The following is a 23,049-nucleotide window of genomic DNA, read 5'->3' on the forward strand; positions in this document are numbered from 1 at the left end:
CTACACCAGACCATTAAAAAACAATTTTATACAGAAATATGAGTTTCATAAAAAGTATGTTTAATACCTACCTAAACGCTGTTATTTTCAAAATGTTCTTTTATTCTGACAAACGAGTCTCATCGGAAGACATATTCTTTAATGAACTAATTTCAATAAATCAATAATAATAATTAAATGTAATATTAATAATAGTTTTTCTTCGGTTCTTCAGTTATATGTTTTCTTCTGAAAGGTTTAATGTATTTCATGTTCATTTTTTTTATGCTTATTTCTATTGCTGTTATACATTTCTGTTTTGTTTATATGTATACTGTTGTTCAGCTTTGAAAACCTGGATTTGAAGCCAATACTAAAATGAAAGAACATCAATTTAACATCACTGCAAACATTGAAAGTGAAAAGCATAAAATATTGGAGAATTGTCTGTTTCAGAAGCTACAGACAGGTCAATGTGTGATCCACAACCCTGAGCTTCAGTGTGTTCACCTCAAGATGTCACTGCAGATCCATCAGTCTTCAGCCCTAAATACAGGAGGAGCCTTGTGGGTCAGGCAGCTCTGGCTCAGTGCTCAGAAATGGAAATACACTGTTGATTTTCTGTGGTCAGTTAAGAGTTTTCTTTATTCTGTCTTCAGTCTCCTATTAACTGCAATCCTCCACTGATTATTTACTTCGAGCGTCAAACAATTAATTGATGGAGGCGAACCTTACAGGACTTCAGAGGGTTACTGATGCTTGGTGATGAATTCACAGCAGACCTTCAGTCTATGGAAAAAAACTCTACCTTATGTTTGTTAACACATTCAGGTTTTGCAGGTGAAAAGTCCTTTAGAAGCCTGACAACTTTCTGTCACATCGCCATCTACGGGATGTTGGAAAGAAGACATTTATCTTCAGGAAAGCCCATGGCTGGAACTGCGACAGGACTTTTTATTGCACTTTCTAGGGCACAAGGATAATTTCTTAATTTGGCTTTAGAATACTCTGGTATACAGAGGAGCTCATGGTCCACTCATTGACTGCAAGGTACCCAGTTCCTAAAACAAGCCCACATCATCAGCTCTCCACTACCGTGCTTGACAGCTGTTATGAGATGTTTGTGCTGATAGACTTGTGTTTTGTTTCCTGCAAACATGGAGCTGTGCTTTACGGTCAAACATCTTAATGTTGGTCCAGAGGACCTTGTTCTAAAGTCCAAGCAGCTGAATTGATCATTGCTTTCCACTTGGGAATAATATTTTTATTTACAGAATGATGAACTTTAGATATTTTGGAAATAACCTTTCCCAGACTGACATTTCCATGAAGGACAACCTGGAGATTCCTCGGTACTTGGTTCATGGAAGAGTTGAACAAACATTGGAAACAATTTTCCTGAAAGTCTTTACGTTTGACTTGATTTATGAGTCTTGAGTTCCAGTTAAAGGTTGTGGCACCTTGTTAAATGTTTTTCTTTTGGTAGGTATAAAGGTAACAGCTCACAGCAACATAACCATTGGTTCTTAAAGCATGACTGCAAATCAGTTTCAGCAGAAAATGTTGAAATACTGGTTTCATTGCATGATAAGATCTGGATACAATGTTCCAGTTGTGCAAACATGTCTGCAAACAGGTCCCGTCCATTGTGCTCTGCAGAAAGAGAAAACAAATACCCGGTTCTCCAGCCTCATGTTAATTTAATATGACAATTTAATAGACTGCGTCATAGATTCATCTTGTGACTGACATGATAAAACAAAATGAAGCAACAGTTGAGGAATCAAACATGAAGTTGTGCATGAAGATGATGAATGGTGCGGGTTATAATCAATGGTGATTCTTTAATGCAAACAAAGGATGACTGCAGGGAGTTCTGGGTGAGAGGACAGCTCCGACTGAGGTGTGGCATCGCATAAAAACAGCACCGAGTGACAAGGTGAGAGGTCAGTGGATCGGCTCACCTGCACAGAACTCTGCTGAGGATTCAAAGGTAGGACAGAGTCACATCAGAGCATGAAGCTGGTTTAGTGAAATTATTCTGATTCTTCTGACGTTCGTCTATCATCACCATCTCTGCTTGTTTTAAACAGATTTTTCTGCAGTCTGAAACTTCCAGGAGCTGAAGCTGTGAGATGGATCGACATGGGCATGGTAAATCCTGTAATTCTGTGCTAAATCATTGGTCTCCCTCCCTCCCAGGTTTTCTTGTTATCTTTAAAAACAACTCCACAGCTTTCTGAATGAAAACCAGATGGTTTATCTTTTGATTGCAGGAATGGAAATAGAAATATCCATTATTGTTCCTCAGTGGGGAAATTCAGGTGTACCCGCAACAAAGTAACAGGCAGAAAAGACAGTATCAGTAACATATCTAAGAGACTGTACTGTAAGGGCAAATCCACACAATGAAAAATACAATACTGTATTAAAAACAGCAGATTCAGATTCAAGAAATTTGCAACTGAGTACGATCATATAAAAATGTACAACATGTGCATGTTAATTTGTGCATTAAAAAACAGCAACAGACTATTTACAAGAAACTGAATATTTTTAAGCTTAAATGATTCAAAGGTCAGATTTCAGGTCCTCTGATAATGGTCAACTACTGAAAGTGGGCGAAAAAGAAGCTAAAGTCCTGAGAAAAACTCAAACTAAAATTAACTTCTGTCTTTTAAAAAATTCCCTCAGGAGGACACGGCTGTGGCCGTGGCGGTGGCCATGGACACGGCCATGGACACGGCCATGGACACGGACATGGACACGGTGGTTGTGGTGGGAAGGAACAAGGACACGGACATGGAGACAAGCAGAAGCACAAACACAAGCATGGTCACAAACACAAGAAATGCCACAAGAAGGGGAAGGACTCTCATGAGGTGCTAAAAAATTTATTTTTTTCTCATCTGCAGGATGTTTTCTGAGTAAATATTGCTGTATTTTGCTGTCAGATTTACTTGTAGATGTCAAAAAGAGACGTGAGTAACGACTGCTTCTGTTTCTTCTTCCTCTGCAGTCCTCCAGCAGCTCCTGCAGCAGCGACTCTGATTAGATGGAAACATTACCAGCACCTTCATCTCCAATAATCTGCAATGATCAGTTTATTTGACAAATTAAAGCTTGACTGTACTCACAATGAAAACAAGCTTTTTAGAGAAAAGCCTCTGAGGTTCTGGGAATGCTAATTATTATGATTTTATCTGAAAGCAGAATGTGACATTACTGGATGCGTTGGAATTTACTGGCTTCTAATAAAATAAATACAATTTAAACAAATGATGAGTTTTAATTTTCATGTTATTATTTTTATGTATTGACTTTTATGTTTTCATAGTGGCTGAAAAATTAATTGGCTTTCATCAGTTCTATAGTTAGAAGTTTAATCTAAATTCTTCAAACTGGTTCTGGTCAATAGTTCTGAAGGTTCTACTGAGGCTTTTCTTTGGGATTTGGGTTCCCTTTTCCTGTAGTTTGCAGCTGCTGTACAGATCTTTGGGTCTAAGATCTCCATGGCAGTGCTTGTCAGACTTATTTTCAGAAACAGAACCTTTTAAAAAATGACTGAGGTTTAGTGTGGAGCTTTTTGCTTCTGAGATTTCGGGTTGTGGCATGTCTCAACAAATGTGTGGAAGTGTGTCACCATGCCTTCAGGTTCACATGTAAGTACTTGACTTATTGAAATAAAGTTAATAGAACAGGGTCCAGAGAGAAATCAGTGATAGTCCACGGGTGCAGAGTCCTGATGCAAACCACTGTGTTGGGCACAGTCTGGACAGGCAGTAATAATTCACCACTAAGTGTGACCAGGTCCGCCTCCAAAGAATGTAGAACCATGACTTACCTCCAAGTCAGAGCACCAGGCTGTTTAATACCAGTTATGTGTTGAAACAGGGTTTAAATATGATGTTTTATTCACTGAGAAGACGTCCAGATTTCCTGGTTTCACAGGTTCTGGAGAATATCTGGTGACCCGTGAACCATGTTTCCATGTATAGGTCATTCTTCTCACCTGAAACTGTCTAAAAAAGTGCAGCTTGAATCAGTGAAGGTCAGAATCTCATCTTTCTGGGCTTGCATCAAATAGACGTCACCTTTAACAACAAGGTGTGGTTGGTTCTGTCACCGGGCCTCTGAGCAACTCATGCTGGACCAAAGTTGCATGACATAACCGGCCGGTCTCATGCAAACCCACAACGTGACCCAATCAAACCCCATCAAGTACTGGTAATGTGTTTACAGGGGATCCTTAATGTCTGCTGACCTTCACTTGCTATGGTTGGAGGCTCCAGCAGCTGCCTGGTATGTTCTCTGGTGTCTTTGTAGATACTTTCATTTACATCTCCATCACTGTTCTGCATTTGGACCAAAATAAAACCCAAAACTCATCTCTCCGTCTGGGTCCAGAACTTTTTTGTCATCACATCCAGAAATAAATCTGTTTAAACATGTGCTTGTTTGTCTTTAGCACAGTTAGCAGTGGTTAAATCAACAGATTTTAAAATGGCAAATGTAGGCATTTCAGTCCTTTAATAAGTTTTTTACAGCATCTTTACAGCAAATTTCTCACCATTTAAACTATTTCAAGTTGTCATGTTACAACCATAAACTTTACTGGAATTTATGTGACTGATCAACACAAAGTAGTGCAGAATTTTGAAGTGGAAGTTGTTTTGCAAATAAAAAACTGAAACATTTTAGTCTATCTCATAAAATCCCAATAAAACACACATTGAAGCTTGTGTTTGGAACATGACAAAATGTGGGAAAGTTTCAGCAGTATGAAAACTTTTTCAGGGCGCTGCACAGCATGTACGCAATGGTTCACTCTTTGTAGGCTTCAGTTTCAAAGGACCAAGCCCTGAATTATTACCTTTTACTCCTTCCTCCTCTGACCTCATCTGATCTCTGCTTCTCTGTTTGATTTGTCTGAAGGTGTGATGTTTTTCATGATATTTTGGTTTCTATGGTTGAATCAAGACCTTTGTTCACCAGTGTTTTCCACAAACACTATCACACCCTACACTCCACCTGTACAGTGAGCTGACCCCAGCTTTTATCACCTTCATATATCTTATTTGTAACATGTTAATAGTGTTCAACTGTTGCACAGATGCATTTGAAGATATTGCACTTCAGTCCTAATCTCAGAGTTTGTATCTGCAGCAAGATTATGGCTGATCAGTCTATGTTTGGCCTGGCTTAAGGTTGGAAACATAAAACTGTTGGACTAAACATTAACTGAGGGTGTTGACTGCAGAGTTTGCAGATATTTGTGTTCCTTGGCATAAATGCGCGCATGGATCAGTTTGAGCCTATTAAAAAATATAGAAAATCCACAATGAATTCAAACTCGTGCTGCCAGTTCTGGGGAGCAACGGTTTAAAAAAACATTTAAATGACTAAAACTAAAACTAAATAAAAATGAAAACAAGAATCCTGCGATAGGTAGGAGGAGGGTCTCCACCCAGGAGACTGATGAAGTTAATTATTATACGGTGTCTCATGTAGGTCATGTAGGCAGTAAAGACCTGCCCTGATGGTTTGATGAGGACTTCTTCAGATTAAAGGTGCAGCAGTGCATAAAAGAGGCTGCAGGTTTCAGCTGAATCAGGAGATCATCTGGAACCAGGTATGAACCTTAACTCTCTCCATTTGGGCCCCTTCTTCATGTTCAACAAAGCAGACCTCATTGAAATACATGTTTTCTCTCTTTCAGATTCTGTAGTTTCAGTGGATCTCTCAGAATGTACGGCCAGAACCAAGGTAAACCCAGCCTCTGCTAAAAATGATTAATCATTCATTTTTGTAATTTGCAATGACTAACTTTGGACATTTCTTTGTGCTTAGGGAACCAGTTCCCAGGTGGGTACCCCAACCACCCACAGCAGATGCCAGGAGGTAACCCTGCTTTTCCTCCACCGATGTCTAACTGCCCTCCTGTAGCTGGGCATCCAGGACACCCGGGACATGCTGTACATCCTGGACATGCACACGGACCTGGGCATGGCCATGGTTCTGGTCCTGGACACTGCCAAGGTCAGTGCCATGGACATGGACACAAAGATAAGAAAAAACACAAGCACAAGGACAAGGATAAGGATAAGCACAAGGACAAGCATGGCCACAAACAGGGCCATAGCCACAAGAAGGGAAAGGACAGCCACGGGGTAAGAAGGTTACCTTTCCATGCTGCTCATATTTGCTACAAAATAAATCATTTGACTGTGAATTTTAAGGTTTTGCACAGTTACAACCAAAATGTCAAAAACTGTTCAGCAAAATACAAAAAGTATATTTAGCTCTATATGAAAATCCTTAAGAACTTTTCAAGGTGAACACTATGGTTCCTAACCCTAATTTATGTGTTTCTCTCAGTCCGGCAGCAGCAGCAGCAGCAGCAGCAGCGACTCTGATTGAATGGAAAATTCTCAAATCTGGAAGAACAGTCAGTTCCTGGAGTCCTGCATCCTCCTACAATTTACCGATTTTAATCTCAGTTGTTTTGCACTTTAAAAATACAGACGTTGTCAATAAAGACAAATAATCTGGCTCCTGTCAGAAAAAGTACAAGTCAGAATTTGTGTCACTTTTATTATGTGACACAAGTACTTTTCTTCAAGAAAAACCTGATGTTAGTCATGGTGGTTGTGATTTTCTGAGTTGGAAAAAGTAATTTTGGTGCATAATAAATGTGAATAAATATTGCTTTCCCTCCTTATTTTCCATATATGTCCAGCTGAGACTTGCAGAACACACCTAGGTTATAGAAGACATTACACCATGTTTCTGCTGGTACTATTATCTTATTTTGATAACCAGAACAATCAGTGAAATGTTAACAGTGAGGAACGCCCTTTTACACACTTTCACCTGAAAGGTCAGCATTTCCTCATTCATTGTATCAGCATCAGGAAAACTGATTTAAACTCATCGTGATGCATCATGATCCAATGGTGAAATTATTTTCCGAAGCTCCAGCATTTGTATTTTCAATCAGGTCAAACTGAAATATTTCCTGCTCTAACGTCACTGTAAAAATTAAGTACACCTTATTTTTGGTCAGACATATAGTAGAGGTCATGTGCACCCTGGAAAGGGCAACATAGAGACACACAGGACAAACAACCATGCATGCTAGTCATGTTTTTGGACTGTGGGACAAAGCCGGAGTACCCAGAGAGAACCCACGCATGCACTTGGAATAACATGCAAACTCCATGCAGAAAGATACCAGGCCCGGATTTGAACCCAGGACCTTCTTGCGGCAAGGCGGCAGTGCCTTGCAACAACTATTATAATTATGTGCAGAATCAAAGTAGAGATGTTTGATCATAATGCACAGCAGCCTGTTTGGAGAAATTCAGACACAGCAGACCAACACCTCCCATAATCTACTTGATAGATCATGTTTGACGAACCCTTTCTCTTCATACATTTCCATGACTCCCCTACAGACTTATCAGGAAACACAAACCAGTATTGTAACATCCTCTGATGAAATGTCCTTGCAGTTGGGCTTTAAGTGGCAATGTTTCATCTGTCTAATCAGTTCTTTAAAGAGCAAAGTATTGAGTCAGTTTAGACTTTAGAGGGACATATCTCACTTGTTTTGTTGATAATTACAAAATTATTTCTTTCAAGTAATGCTCAAAGGTTAAATGACAACCCTAATTAGTTGCACACCCATACTGTTTCCATGGGAGTTAGTGACAGGAAGCCGTATTCAGCTAATTGAATGCACAGAATATCTGATTATCATAAGTGTGAGCACCTCTATAACAACAGGAGCTTCGTCAGTTTGCCACTCTGGAACGTACAGGTTGTCAGGATGAAAAGATATCAGCAGTGACCTCAGAGAAGCAACTGTTGCTGCCCATCAATCTAGAAAGGGTTCTGAGGTCATCTCTAAACCACCTGAGGTCATTCTAACAAGAGAAAGATTATTCCCAGGAAACAAAACATCTCAGAGAAGTTCCAATCTTCCAAAGAGTGGACATCCCAGCAGATTCAGCCCAAGGTCAGAGCGTGAAGCTCAGAGAAATGACCAAAAACCCAAGAGCTCCATCACAGCCTCATTTAGCAGATTACAGATGAAAGGTCATGAAAGGACATTTAGAAAAACACTGAATGGAAAAAGCACTGAAACATCTCTAACCGGACAACGGGATCACAAACTGAGTTTGTCAAGGTGCACCTCAATGAAACCTTCTGGAGTAATGTCAAACTGGGTCATCAACAGAACATTGATCCCAAACACAGCAGCTAATCTAAAACCAAATGGGTAAAAAACAAGAATCAGGGTGCTACAATGGTCTATTCAAAGTCCAGACTTCAACCTGACTAAAGTGTTGTAGTGGATCCTCCATATTTCAGATAGTTGCAAACAATATCTGCAAACATCAATGAACTGAAGTAACTTTGGAAAGAAAAATGGACCATGGTGATTCTACATACTGCCAGATGATGGACTGTACAGAGGTTGTTTAATATTTTGTATCAGTTATTTTACTTTCCTGAAGCAAGTGCCTCCTGGTTACTGACCAGTAGGAGGCAGTGTGGCGCAACAACCAATCATTTCTACCTCTAACCGGAAGTAAACAGGAAGTAAAGAGTAAAACTCAGTGAAAGTGCAGCTTCTGGCCACGCAGGACAGATCAGATCATCTCAACAATAATGCCACTAACGGTTCTGACTTCTGCCTGCAGGTTCGTGTTGCTACCGGAAGCTGTTTTTAGTCCACAGGAAATGGAGATACTGTTGCATCTGGTCGACCTTTAAACCGGAGACATTTTCACTTCTAGCACTAGAAAACCTGGTTCTAAACGTTTAAAGTGTAGTTCAGCTCTGTAGGTCGTATCTGTTAGAGTCAGTGTGGAGCAGACAAAACATTATGACCACCAGGTCGTCTTCATCAGCTGTGCAGAGGTCATTACAACTCAATCTCCACCGGTTCAGATCGGCTCTCTGCTTCTAATACATTAGAACCCCTAATATCACCACCAGGAGTCATTGCATGAAAATAACAAGAGGTCATAATGTTCTGGCTGATCAGTGAGTGTAACAGGTAATAATGTCAACCAGTTTATTTCAGGACTGACAGAAATCATTCGGCTCTGGCTGCTGGAGTGTCTGCAATGAAATAACAAAACATGCATTAATTATGAATCAATAACAGTTGTATTAGTGTGCAGTCTGTTGAGTTATTGTCTTCGCTGTTTTCTGCAGACTGAAGCCTCTTTACAGACTGCAGCGAATCCAGGCTCACATGGTGAGTATCAACCCAGGATGCAGTGATCGGGCTTTACTGACCGGTACTGATCTCAGATTTCATTCAGATCTCATGGTCCGATTTCAGGGTTCTTCCTGAAGACTAGACAGCTTCATTTGAGCAAATTGTGCTTTAATTCAGTATTTAAATGTAACAATAATTGTCCATAATAGCAAAAAGGTTACTTATTACCTAAAATTAAGTGAGAAAAACATCTCGGTTAGTCACACTTAAAACTCTTTTTGAATCTATAAAGCAGCAGATTATCAGGGATTTATTATAATAAATGATTTAATGAATTATTTCCAGTCTAACATTTCAGGTGTTGAGTCATCGATATTTTTCAGCATCAAGTGTGAACGTTAATGATTTCTGTTTCCCAGCAGATGTCGAGTCACGTGGAACCGGAGGTTCTCCTGGAGAAAGCGGGCAGAGCCGCTTTGATCACAATGAACAGACCCAAAGTTCTCAACGCCCTCAACCTGAGTATGATCCGCCAGATCTACCCTCAGCTCAAGGTAGACTGAAACATCTTTACTGACGTAAGACATTGATGGCTTCATCAGCATGCAGAAACTGCTCACATTCATGTACGATCAGCTGGGTGGAAAGTACATTTCCAACAGAGTCCGTTTTCTATCTAGTTTATCTTTGAAAGTTCTGAGCAGAAGTTGGTTGGTCCAGATTTCTTCAGGTTTTGGTTCCTTGCTGCCAGACTTTCTGAGATCTTTTAAATTGCTCGACTCAACGGCTCTCCGGGCTTTCTGAAGGTTTGCCAAATTATTTCTTTGCACTTTGGCTGCATTTCAACTTAGTTCGGGTCCAGTATCTTCAGTTAAAAGTCATCTTTAGGATTTCTTTATCAATTAATTTAAAGAAATGGGACAGATTACAGCTAATAAAAATGTAAAGTTGGTTATTGCGTTGCTGCTACACTGTAACACTGATCCTCATTCTGCATAGGTTCAAAGGTCAGTGAGTCACTGAGTGAAAAGGAGCCAAAGTCCCAGGAACATATGATCAGGTCCAGCTGCTCATCTTTAACAGGAACCGGTCCTAAACCCAGTTCAGCCAAGTTAAAATGAACGGATTTAAGTTCATAGTTCACCAGCTACATGTTTGAACTAAGCTCACAGAACTTGAACCAGGTTTTGTTAATTCATCATAATTTGCCTGAAATAAAGTAAAAACAAAAATACCTGGGGATGCATGATATATCGGCAATGACATCGGTATCGGCCGGTTAGTCATTTCTTAACAGATCGGTATCGGTCCGATAAGTAAAACTGGGCCGATGTTAATAACCGATATTTATTACCTTCTTGTTGCTGTTTGTGCTGCTGGAGGGGAGAGTTTGGTGATGTAGTATTTGTTTGGTCATGTAGTATTTGTTTGGTCATGTAGTACTTGTTTGGTCATGTAGTACTTGTTTGGTCATGTAGTATTTGTTTGGTCATGTAGTACTTGCTTGGTCATGTAGTACTTGCTTGGTCATGTAGTACTTGCTTGGTCATGTAGTATTTGTTTGGTCATGTAGTACTTGCTTGGTCATGTAGTACCTGTTTGGTCATGTAGTACTTGTTTGGTCATGTAGTACCTGTTTGGTGATGTAGTACTTGTTTGGTCATGTAGTATTTGTTTGGTCATGTAGTACCTGTTTGGTCATGTAGTACTTGTTTGGTCATGTAGTATTTGTTTGGTCATGTAGTACCTCTTTGGTCATGTAGTACTTGCTTGGTCATGTAGTACCTGTTTGGTGATGTAGTACCTGTTTGGTCATGTAGTACTTGTTTGGTCATGTAGTATTTGTTTGGTCATGTAGTATTTGTTTGGTCATGTAGTATTTGTTTGGTCACGTAGTACTTGCTTGGTCATGTAGTACCTGTTTGGTCATGTAGTACTTGTTTGGTCATGTAGTACTTGTTTGGTCATGTAGTACCTGTTTGGTCATGTAGTACTTGTTTGGTGATGTAGTACCTGTTTGGTCATGTAGTACTTGTTTGGTCATGTAGTATTTGTTTGGTCATGTAGTACTTGTTTGGTCATGTAGTACTTGCTTTGTCATGTGGTACTTGCATGGTCATGTAGTACTTGTTTGGTGATGTAGTACTTGTTTGGTCATGTAGTACCTGTTTGGTCATGTAGTACTTGTTTGGTCATGTAGTACTTGTTTGGTCATGTAGTACTTGTTTGGTCATGTAGTACTTGCTTGGTGATGTAGTACTTGCTTGGTCATGTAGTACCTGTTTGGTCATGTAGTACTTGCTTGGTCATGTAGTACTTGTTTGGTCATGTAGTACCTGTTTGGTCATGTAGTACTTGCTTGGTGATGTAGTACTTGCATGGTCATGTAGTACCTGTTTGGTCATGTAGTACTTGCTTGGTGATGTAGTACTTGCTTGGTCATGTAGTACCTGTTTGGTCATGTAGTACTTGTTTGGTCATGTAGTACTTGTTTGGTCATGTAGTACTTGTTTGGTCATGTAGTACTTGCTTGGTGATGTAGTACTTGCTTGGTCATGTAGTACCTGTTTGGTCATGTAGTACTTGCTTGGTCATGTAGTACTTGTTTGGTCATGTAGTACCTGTTTGGTCATGTAGTACTTGCTTGGTGATGTAGTACCTGTTTGGTCATGTAGTACTTGCTTGGTGATGTAGTACTTGCTTGGTGATGTAGTACTTGCTTGGTCATGTAGTACTTGCTTGGTCATGTAGTACTTGCTTGGTCATGTAGTACCTGTTTGGTCATGTAGTACCTGTTTGGTCATGTAGTACCTGTTTGGTCATGTAGTACTTGCTTGGTTATGTAGTACTTGTTTGGTCATGTAGTATTTGTTTGGTCATGTAGTACTTGCTTGGTCATGTAGTACTTGCTTGGTAATGTAGTACTTGCTTGGTGATGTAGTACTTGTTTGGTCATGTAGTACTTGTTTGGTCATGTGGTACTTGCATGGTCATGTAGTACCTGTTTGGTCATGTAGTACTTGTTTGGTCATGTAGTACTTGTTTGGTCATGTAGTACTTGTTTGGTCATGTAGTACTTGCTTGGTGATGTAGTACTTGCTTGGTCATGTAGTACCTGTTTGGTCATGTAGTACTTGCTTGGTCATGTAGTACCTGTTTGGTCATGTAGTACTTGCTTGGTAATGTAGTACTTGCTTGGTGATGTAGTACTTGTTTGGTCATGTAGTACTTGTTTGGTCATGTGGTACTTGCATGGTCATGTAGTACTTGTTTGGTCATGTAGTACCTGTTTGGTCATGTAGTACTTGTTTGGTCATGTAGTACTTGTTTGGTCATGTAGTACTTGTTTGGTCATGTAGTACTTGCTTGGTGATGTAGTACTTGCTTGGTCATGTAGTACCTGTTTGGTCATGTAGTACTTGCTTGGTCATGTAGTATTTGTTTGGTCATGTAGTACTTGCTTGGTTATGTAGTACTTGTTTGGTCATGTAGTACTTGTTTGGTCATGTGGTACTTGCATGGTCATGTAGTACTTGTTTGGTGATGTAGTACTTGTTTGGTCATGTAGTACCTGTTTGGTCATGTAGTACTTGTTTGGTCATGTAGTACTTGTTTGGTCATGTAGTACTTGTTTGGTCATGTAGTACTTGCTTGGTGATGTAGTACTTGCTTGGTCATGTAGTACTTGCTTGGTCATGTAGTACTTGTTTGGTCATGTAGTACCTGTTTGGTCATGTAGTACTTGCTTGGTGATGTAGTACTTGCTTGGTGATGTAGTACTTGCTTGGTCATGTAGTACTTGCTTGGTCATGTAGTACTTGCTTGGTCATGTAGTACCTGTTTGGTCATGTAGTACCTGTTTGGTCATGTAGTACCTGTTTGGTCATGTAGTACTTGCTTGGTTATGTAGTACTTGTTTGGTCATGTAGTATTTGTTTGGTCATGTAGTACTTGCTTGGTCATGTAGTACTTGCTTGGTAATGTAGTACTTGCTTGGTGATGTAGTACTTGCTTGGTCATGTAGTACCTGTTTGGTGATGTAGTACTTGTTTGGTCATGTAGTACCTGTTTGGTCATGTAGTACGTGCTTGGTGATGTAATACTTGCTTGGTCATGTAGTACTTGCTTGGTCATGTAGTACCTGTTTGGTCATGTAGTACTTGCTTGGTGATGTAGTACTTGTTTGGTCATGTAGTACTTGTTTGGTGATGTAGTACTTGCTTGGTGATGTAGTACTTGTTTGGTCATGTAGTACTTGTTTGGTCATGTAGTATTTGTTTGGTCATGTAGTACTTGCTTGGTCATGTAGTACTTGCTTGGTAATGTAGTACTTGCTTGGTGATGTAGTACTTGCTTGGTCATGTAGTACCTGTTTGGTGATGTAGTACTTGTTTGGTCATGTAGTACTTGTTTGGTCATGTAGTACTTGTTTGGTGATGTAATACTTGTTTGGTGATGTAGTACTTGCTTGGTCATGTAGTACCTGCTTGGTGATGTAGTACTTGCTTGGTGATGTAGTACTTGCTTGGTCATGTAGTACTTGCTTGGTCATGTAGTACTTGTTTGGTCATGTAGTACTTGTTTGGTCATGTAATACTTGTTTGGTCATGTAGTACCTGCTTGGTCATGTAGTACTTGCTTGGTCATGTAGTACTTGCTTGGTCATGTAGTACTTGCTTGGTCATGTAGTACCTGTTTGGTCATGTAGTACCTGTTTGGTCATGTAGTACTTGTTTGGTTATGTAGTACCTGTTTGGTGATGTAGTACTTGTTTGGTCATGTAGTACCTGTTTGGTCATGTAGTACTTGCTTGGTGATGTAATACTTGCTTGGTCATGTAGTACTTGCTTGGTCATGTAGTACTTGCTTGGTCATGTAGTACCTGTTTGGTCATGTAGTACCTGTTTGGTCATGTAGTACTTGTTTGGTGATGTAGTACTTGCTTGGTGATGTAGTACTTGTTTGGTCATGTAGTACCTGTTTGGTCATGTAGTATTTGTTTGGTCATGTAATACTTGTTTGGTCATGTAGTACTTGCTTGGTCATGTAGTACCTGCTTGGTGATGTAGTACTTGCTTGGTCATGTAGTACTTGTTTGGTGATGTAGTACTTGCTTGGTCATGTAGTACCTGTTTGGTCATGTAGTACTTGTTTGGTCATGTAGTACTTGTTTGGTGATGTAGTACTTGTTTGGCCATGTAGTACTTGTTTGGTCATGTAGTACTTGCTTGGTCATGTAGTACTTGCTTGGTGATGTAGTACCTGTTTGGTGATGTAGTACTTGCTTGGTCATGTAGTACCTGTTTGGTGATGTAGTACTTGTTTGGTCATGTAGTACCTGTTTGGTCATGTGGTACTTGCTTGGTGATGTAGTACTTGCTTGGTGATGTAGTACTTGCTTGGTCATGTAGTACCTGTTTGGTCATGTAGTACTTGTTTGGTCATGTAGTACCTGTTTGGTCATGTAGTACTTGCTTGGTGATGTAGTACTTGCTTGGTCATGTAGTACCTGTTTGGTCATGTAGTACTTGCTTGGTTATGTAGTACTTGTTTGGTGATGTAGTACTTGTTTGGTGATGTAGTACTTGTTTGGTGATGTAGTACTTGTTTGGTCATGTAGTACTTGTTTGGTCATGTAGTATTTGTTTGGTCATGTAGTACTTGCTTGGTGATGTAGTACTTGCTTGGTCATGTAGTACCTGTTTGGTCATGTAGTACTTGTTTGGTGATGTAGTACTTGTTTGGTGATGTAGTACTTGTTTGGTGATGTAGTACTTGTTTGGTCATGTAGTACTTGTTTGGTCATGTAGTACTTGTTTGGTCAGGTAGTGTTTGTTTGGTCATGTAGTACTTGCTTGGTCATGTAGTACCTGTTTGGTCATGTAGTACCTCTTTGGTCATGTAGTACTTGTTTGGTCATGTAGTATTTGTTTGGTCATGTAGTATTTGTTTGGTCATGTAGTATTTGTTTGGTCACGTAGTACTTGCTTGGTCATTTAGTACCTGTTTGGTCATGTAGTACCTCTTTGGTCATGTAGTACTTGCTTGGTCATGTAGTACCTGTTTGGTCATGTAGTACTTGTTTGGTCATGTAGTATTTGTTTGGTCATGTAGTACTTGTTTGGTGATGTAGTACTTGCTTGGTCATGTAGTATTTGTTTGGTGATGTAGTACTTGTTTGGTGATGTAGTACTTGTTTGGTCATGTAGTACTTGTTTGGTCATGTAGTACTTGTTTGGTCATGTAGTACTTGTTTGGTCATGTAGTATTTGTTTGGTCATGTAGTACTTGTTTGGTGATGTAGTACTTGTTTGGTCATGTAGTACTTGTTTGGTCAAGTAGTACTTGTTTGGTCATGTAGTATTTGTTTGGTCATGTAGTACTTGTTTGGTCATGTAGTACTTGTTTGGTCATGTAGTATTTGTTTGGTCATGTAGTACTTGTTTGGTCATGTAGTATTTGTTTGGTCATGTAGTACTTGTTTGGTGATGTAGTACTTGCTTGGTCAAGTAGTACTTGTTTGGTCATGTAGTATTTGTTTGGTCATGTAGTACTTGTTTGGTCATGTAGTACTTGTTTGGTCATGTAGTATTTGTTTGGTCATGTAGTACTTGTTTGGTCATGTAGTATTTGTTTGGTCATGTAGTACTTGTTTGGTGATGTAGTACTTGCTTGGTCATGTAGTATTTGTTTGGTGATGTAGTACTTGTTTGGTGATGTAGTACTTGTTTGGTCATGTAGTACTTGCTTGGTCATGTAGTACTTGCTTGGTCATGTAGTATTTGTTTGGTCATGTAGTACTTGTTTGGTCATGTAGTATTTGTTTGGTCATGTAGTACTTGTTTGGTGATGTAGTACTTGTTTGGTCATGTAGTACTTGTTTGGTCATGTAGTATTTGTTTGGTCATGTAGTACTTGTTTGGTGATGTAGTACTTGCTTGGTCATGTAGTACTTGTTTGGTGATGTAGTACTTGCTTGGTCATGTAGTATTTGTTTGGTGATGTAGTACTTGTTTGGTGATGTAGTACTTGTTTGGTCATGTAGTACTTGTTTGGTCATGTAGTATTTGTTTGGTCATGTAGTACTTGTTTGGTGATGTAGTACTTGTTTGGTCATGTAGTACTTGTTTGGTCATGTAGTATTTGTTTGGTCATGTAGTACTTGTTTGGTGATGTAGTACTTGCTTGGTCATGTAGTATTTGTTTGGTGATGTAGTACTTGTTTGGTGATGTAGTACTTGCTTGGTCATGTAGTATTTGTTTGGTGATGTAGTACTTGTTTGGTGATGTAGTACTTGTTTGGTCATGTAGTACTTGTTTGGTCATGTAGTATTTGTTTGGTCATGTAGTACTTGTTTGGTGATGTAGTACTTGTTTGGTCATGTAGTACTTGTTTGGTCATGTAGTATTTGTTTGGTCATGTAGTACTTGTTTGGTGATGTAGTACTTGCTTGGTCATGTAGTATTTGTTTGGTCATGTAGTACTTGTTTGGTCATGTAGTACTTGTTTGGTGATGTAGTACTTGCTTGGTCATGTAGTATTTGTTTGGTGATGTAGTACTTGTTTGGTGATGTAGTACTTGCTTGGTCATGTAGTATTTGTTTGGTGATGTAGTACTTGTTTGGTGATGTAGTACTTGTTTGGTCATGTAGTATTTGTTTGGTCATGTAGTACTTGTTTGGTGATGTAGTACTTGTTTGGTCATGTAGTACTTGTTTGGTCATGTAGTATTTGTTTGGTCATGTAGTACTTGTTTGGTGATGTAGTACTTGCTTGGTCATGTAGTATTTGTTTGGTCATGTAGTACTTGTTTGGTCATGTAGTACTTGTTTGGTCATGTAGTATTTGTTTGGTCATGTAGTACTTGTTTGGTGATGTAGTACTTGTTTGGTCATGTAGTACTTGTTTGGTCATGTAGTATTTGTTTGGTCATGTAGTACTTGTTTGGTGATGTAGTACTTGCTTGGTCATGTAGTATTTGTTTGGTCATGTAGTACTTGTTTGGTCATGTAGTACTTGTTTGGTGATGTAGTACTTGCTTGGTCATGTAGTATTTGTTTGGTCATGTAGTACTTGTTTGGTGATGTAGTACTTGCTTGGTCATGTAGTATTTGTTTGGTCATGTAGTACTTGTTTGGTCATGTAGTACTTGTTTGGTGATGTAGTACTTGCTTGGTCATGTGATAGTTATAGTGATGCAGTGCAGGACAGTAGGGTGTTTAACTGAAGCAGAGAAGTAATGTTGGCGGTGCGGTCGTTTGTTCACGATGTCGAAAGAGTAGTGAGATATACAGTACTGTGCAAAAGTTTTACGCAAAGAATACTTTCAGAAATAAAAATGATGATTGTTAATTTTTATCAATTTACAAAATGCTAAGTGAGCGAACCCAAACATACAGCGAAAGCCACTAAGAATGATCTTCAGCGTGAAAAGGAACAAGACTTACTGGAAGTGATGGTCTGGCCCCACAGAGCCCTGATCTCAACATCATGGAGTGTGTCTGAGATTACATGAAGAGACAGAAGGATGTGAGGAAGTCTCCATCCACAGAAGATCTGTGGTTAGTTCTTCAACCTAGTTAGTCTACCTAGAAGAACTGATGGTGTTTTGAAGGCAAAGGGTGGTCACATTAAATATTGATTTGATTTAGATTTCTCTGTTGTTCATTCATTGCATTTTGTTGATTGATGAAAATAAATTATCAACACGTCCATTTTTGAAAGCATTCTTTGTTTACAGCATTTTTTCACACCTGCCTAAAACTTTTGCACAGTACAGTATAAATTAAATCTGCTATTGGCCATAACACCTATATTAATATTGGATTTTGATATCGGTGCATCCAGGTCATGACAATATTCATTAATCAGCGTAGAAATTATAGAGCTGTTTTATTCTCTCCTGCTGTCTTTGTTCGTCGTCGTCGTCGTCGTCGTCGTCTTCCGCTTATCCAGGACCGGGTCGCGGGAGCAGCAGACTCAGCAGAGACGCCCAGACGTCCCTCTCTCCAGACACCTCCTCCAGTTCCTCCAGGGGGAGCCCAAGGCGTTCCCAGGCCAGCCGAGAGACATAGTCCCTCCAGCGTGTCCTGGGCCGTCCCCTGGGCCTCCTCCCGGTGGGACGTGCCTGGAACACCTCCCGAGGAAGGCGTCCAGGAGGCATCCGGTATAGATGCCCGAGCCACCTCAACTGGCTCCTCTCGATGTGGAGGAGCAGCGGCTCTACTCCGAGCCCCTCCCGGATGGCCGAGCTCCTCACCCTATCTCTAAGGGAGTGCCCGGCCACCCTACGGAGGAAGCTCATTTCAGCCGCTTGTATCCGTGATCTCGTTCTTTCGGTCAGGACCCAAAGTTCATGGCCATAGGTGAGGGTAGGAACGTAGACCGACCAGTAAATTGAGAGCTTCGCTTTTCGGCTCAGCTCTCTCTTCACCACAATGGACCGGCACAGCGCCCCCATTACTGTGGCAGCCGCACCGATCCGTCTGTCGATCTCCCGCTCCATTCTTCCCTCACTCGTGAACAAGACCCCGAGATACTTAAACTCCTCCACTTGAACTATATTTTATAACAGCTGAAAACAGCTGCTCTTATTCACATGTTTTAATCATTTTTATTCACAGAAATGAACATTTTGACATAAAAGCATCAAATTAGACGACGTTCTCATCTTTGGTGACTTTAGACCCTCTTGTTACCATCAGATCAGATTCAGGATTTGCCAGAAGTTTTTTTCCTTTTGCATTTTAAATTATTATTGCACAGTAGAGACCTACTTATATAGATAAAAAACAGCTAAATACTGAAGTTGTCTTTGATCAAAGTTTTCACTAATCACACACTTTGTGAAGAAGTTTAAAGTCAAAATAAATTCAAGTCATCTTTATATAATTTGGGTCATAAGGTAGCTAACCCACCAGGATGTTCCTCTTTCATAAAATCCTGGTTCTGTTTAAGCCCATTAGCTGACAGAACCTTCAGTCCTGTAAATGAAACATCTCTGCTGATGTTTCAGTTACTGACCTGCAGGAAGGTCTGAGAGTAGAGTTCAAAGCTGCAGCTGCAGTAGTGGATCAAAGTGAAATAATTATGGAATCATTTGAAATCAGAAGCTTTGGCTGCTGCTTATTTCATCAGCAGCTCAGTACTGAAGATAAAATAAAGGTTTATATTATTTAACTTTATAACCTGCCTTCTGATTGGATGATTACAGGTCAATTAACCCACAGCTCCTATAACTGTCAGGTCAGGCTGGTGTGAAAAACAGGCTCAGATCTGACAGTAAAACACCTCCAGATGCTGTTGGACAAATTTACTCAAATATTTAATATTATTTGTTATTTTACTCTCATTTTAACTAATAACATGTTCAGTCCTCTGAGAAATATTTATGTTTTATTAAAGTTTTTGTTTGTTTCCAGAAGTGGGAAAATGACTCTGAGACGGACATTGTGGTCATCAAAGCAGCAGGTGGGAAAGCTTTCTGTGCTGGAGGAGACATCAGAGGTGAGAGGTCAACCTCAAGGTTCAGTCACCTTTCCTTTCTGAGGAGTTTTCCTTTATTCTTCCTGATTTTTCTATCTGGTTTTCTTCCCAGCGGTCACAGAAGCAGGAAAGGTCGGGAATTCCCTGGCGCAGGACTTTTTTCGTGAAGAATATATTCTGAACAACGCTATAGGTCTGCTTTAGCATTTTATGTTCAGCTATTTATATCGCAAAATTATTCACACCCCTTTTGTCCTGTTAAAATCACAAACCTTAGTATGTTTTATTGGGATTACATGTGATTGACTAACAGATTGTATCATAAATGCACTTCCACATCATAATTGTGAAGGGGACCATTTGCATGCGCTAACAGGTGTTTCCGGTCTTATTTCCTCTGCTCAGGGTCCTGCAGGAAGCCGTATGTGGCCATTATTGATGGAATAACAATGGGAGGGGTGAGTTTAACTCTACATTTCAGCTTGATTTAATTCACCCTGATTAATCTAATATGAAGCTTGAAGCTACAGGGGTTGGACAATAAAACTGAAACACCTGGTTTTAGACCACAATAATTTATTAGTATGGTGTAGGGCCTCCTTTTGCGGCCAATACAGCATCAATTCATCTTGGGAATGACATATACAAGTCCTACACAGTGGTCAGAGAGATTTTAAGCCATTCTTCTTGCAGGATAGTGGCCAGGTCACTACGTGATACTGGTGGAGGAAAACGTTTCCTGACTCGCTCCTCCAAAACACCCCAAAGTGGCTCAATAATATTTAGATCTGGTGACTGTGCAGGCCATGGGAGATGTTCAACTTCACCTTCATGTTCATCAAACCAATCTTTCACCAGTCTTGCTGTGTGTATTGGTGCATTGTCATCCTGATACACGGCACCACCTTCAGGATACAATGTTTGAACCATTGGATGCACATGGTCCTCAAGAATGGTTTGGTAGTCCTTGGCAGTGACGCGCCCATCTAGCACAAGTATTGGGCCAAGGGAATGCCATGATATGGCAGCCCAAACCATCACTGATCCACCCCCATGCTTCACTCTGGGCATGCAACAGTCTGGGTGGTACTCTTCTTTGGGGCTTCTCCACACCGTAACTCTCCTGGATGTGGGAAAAATAGTAAAAGTGGACTCATCAGAGAACAATACATGTTTCACATTGTCCACAACCCAAGATTTGCGCTCCTTGCACCATTGAAACCGACGTTTGGCATTGGCATGAGTGACCAAAGGTTTGGCTATAGCAGCCCGGCCGTGTATATTAACCCTGTGGAACTCCCGACGGACAGTTCTGGTGGAAACAGGAGAGTTGAGGTGCACATTTAATTCTGCCGTGATTTGGGCAGCCGTGGTTTTATGTTTTTTGGATACAATCCAGGTTAGCACCCGAACATCCCTTTCAGACAGCTTCCTCTTGCGTCCACAGTTAATCCTGTTGGATGTGGTTCGTCCTTCTTGGTGGTATGCTGACATTACCCTGGATACCGTGGCTCTTGATACATCACAAAGACTTGCTGTCTTGGTCACAGATGCGCCAGCAAGACGTGCACCAACAATTTGTCCTCTTTTGAACTCTGGTATGTCACCCATAATGTTGTGTGCATTTCAATATTTTGAGCAAAACTGTGCTCTTACTCTGCTAATTGAACGTTCACACTCTGCTCTTACTGGTGCAATGTGCAATCAATGAAGACTGGCTACCAGGCCGGTCCAATTTAGCCATGAAACCTCCCACACTAAAATGACAGGTGTTTCACTTTCATTGTCCAACCCCTGTATATTTTATTGAATGAGATGTGATGATACTTTATGCCAGTAGGTGTCAGTAGAGAACTTTGCGCCTCAGTTACCTGCTGCCTGGGGAAGGTGGCCTCTGATTGGAGGGAATCTGAGGTGAATAAACATTATTGCGGCTGCTGGATTCTGGTTTAAATTTAAACCTGTGCCGTTGACCCAAAGCAAACCTGTTGTAACTGTAAGAATAATAAGTTTTATCTGTCTTCTGTCAGGATCTGCTGCAGGTTTTTATTTTTTCAGGAACACTGTAAAAACTAAGTGGCTGGGATGAGGTTCCTGAATGTGACGCATGCAGCTCTGACCCTCCTCCCATCAGAAAAAAGTCAGAGCGTCCACTTCTGAGCTTCTGAGCCTATAAATGAAGCCGTCTCAGGTCACCTCAGCGCAGAAACAACGCTGATGTTGACGTAGGCCGTCCTCAGGGGGATTGATGGTGTGTAACAGAAACAGACCGGTTCTAAATATGGAAAGGTCCATCAGGCACTAGAGTCCCTGTTTCTGGACCTGGTCCAGGCTCGGAGCAAGAAGCCTCCCATAGACGTCTCCTAACAAAGTGTGAGAGAGTGAGGGCTGAGTCATCAGCAGGTCCAAGACACACAAACCCAGTCTGACTGTTCATCGGACCTCGTCCCTCGGACGTAGCGGGGTCATAAAGCTGCAGTTGCATGTTTGATGGATGTTTGTCCTGAGCTGTGCGGCTGTGAACTCTGACCTCTGGGTGACAGATTACTGATTTCATCACATCTGTGTCGCCTGATGACACAACCACGACGAGACGTTGGTGCCAAAACAGAGGCTGAGGCCGGAGGTTTGTCACCTTCCAGAGTGTGCAGAGCTCTACTGAAGGGAAAAACTCCAGGCAGTTTTCAAACAGATGTCACTCATTCCTTTAGTCTCTTTACCGCCGTAGAGAGAACCGTCCTGAAGTCTGATTCTGGTACTGTTCCTGGTGGATTTAGTTCCAGTTTTCCAGTCAGCAGGTTGTAAATTAAACTGGTAAAGCAGGAGACATGAGGTCTGTCCTCCGTCTCATTGTTTACAGCAGAAAGACGAGACGTGTCCTTATAAGGCGGTGCCTGAATATCCCCTCCTGGATGGGCTCCTTTCATAACCCTGCTCTGCTTTTTAACAAATTCCTTATTTCCAGAAAGTTTGGAAAAGAGAATTAAAATCAAGAAACAGAAAAGGATATTTTTATATCTTTCAGCTTTTATTGAATAATAATGAAAAACAACGTAAAAACCTCTGGCTTTTAGATTGTTGGTGCTCCTTTAGGGGCCCTGCAGCATATTTTGCTTGACAACCGGATCAGTAACTTCATATTATTCGGTGAATCAGTGGCTTTCAAGATAAAAGATTTTATGATGTGGTGACTGGAAATAAACTAGAAATAAACAGGAAATAAACTGCTCTAGATCATCTAGTTCCATTTACAGCCTTTTAATACAGTGACCCATCAGTTTTGGTGGAGCCAGGATGGAGTTAAAATTGGTTGTTCTTTAAAAAAATCTCAGTAAATTACTGTTTATTT

At 40.4% G+C, this 23,049-nt stretch overlaps 2 protein-coding genes across 2 annotated transcripts in view; both read left to right on the forward strand.

The window, feature by feature from the left end:
* The first annotated feature begins 5,509 nt into the window (after positions 1-5,509).
* Positions 5,510-6,687, forward strand: LOC124871590 (proline, histidine and glycine-rich protein 1-like). The gene is made up of 4 exons (XM_047371017.1): positions 5,510-5,611; positions 5,699-5,745; positions 5,830-6,149; positions 6,358-6,687. Exons 2-4 carry the CDS (start codon positions 5,727-5,729, stop codon positions 6,397-6,399), a joined length of 381 nt encoding a protein of 126 aa, XP_047226973.1. The 5' UTR covers positions 5,510-5,611; positions 5,699-5,726; the 3' UTR covers positions 6,400-6,687.
* A 1,864-nt stretch (positions 6,688-8,551) lies between these two features.
* The window catches only part of hibch (3-hydroxyisobutyryl-CoA hydrolase), a 41,140-nt gene continuing 26,642 nt past the window's right edge, over positions 8,552-23,049 (forward strand). Inside the window, exons 1-6 of the mRNA XM_047371058.1 lie at positions 8,552-8,687; positions 9,208-9,250; positions 9,637-9,768; positions 19,637-19,721; positions 19,813-19,893; positions 20,106-20,158. Of these exons, the coding sequence (XP_047227014.1) occupies positions 8,656-8,687; positions 9,208-9,250; positions 9,637-9,768; positions 19,637-19,721; positions 19,813-19,893; positions 20,106-20,158 (426 nt within the window). The 5' untranslated portion in view covers positions 8,552-8,655. The remainder of the gene's footprint in view (positions 8,688-9,207; positions 9,251-9,636; positions 9,769-19,636; positions 19,722-19,812; positions 19,894-20,105; positions 20,159-23,049) is intronic.

The sequence above is a fragment of the Girardinichthys multiradiatus genome, chromosome 7, assembly GCF_021462225.1.
Source record: "Girardinichthys multiradiatus isolate DD_20200921_A chromosome 7, DD_fGirMul_XY1, whole genome shotgun sequence".
Taxonomy (NCBI): domain Eukaryota; kingdom Metazoa; phylum Chordata; class Actinopteri; order Cyprinodontiformes; family Goodeidae; genus Girardinichthys; species Girardinichthys multiradiatus.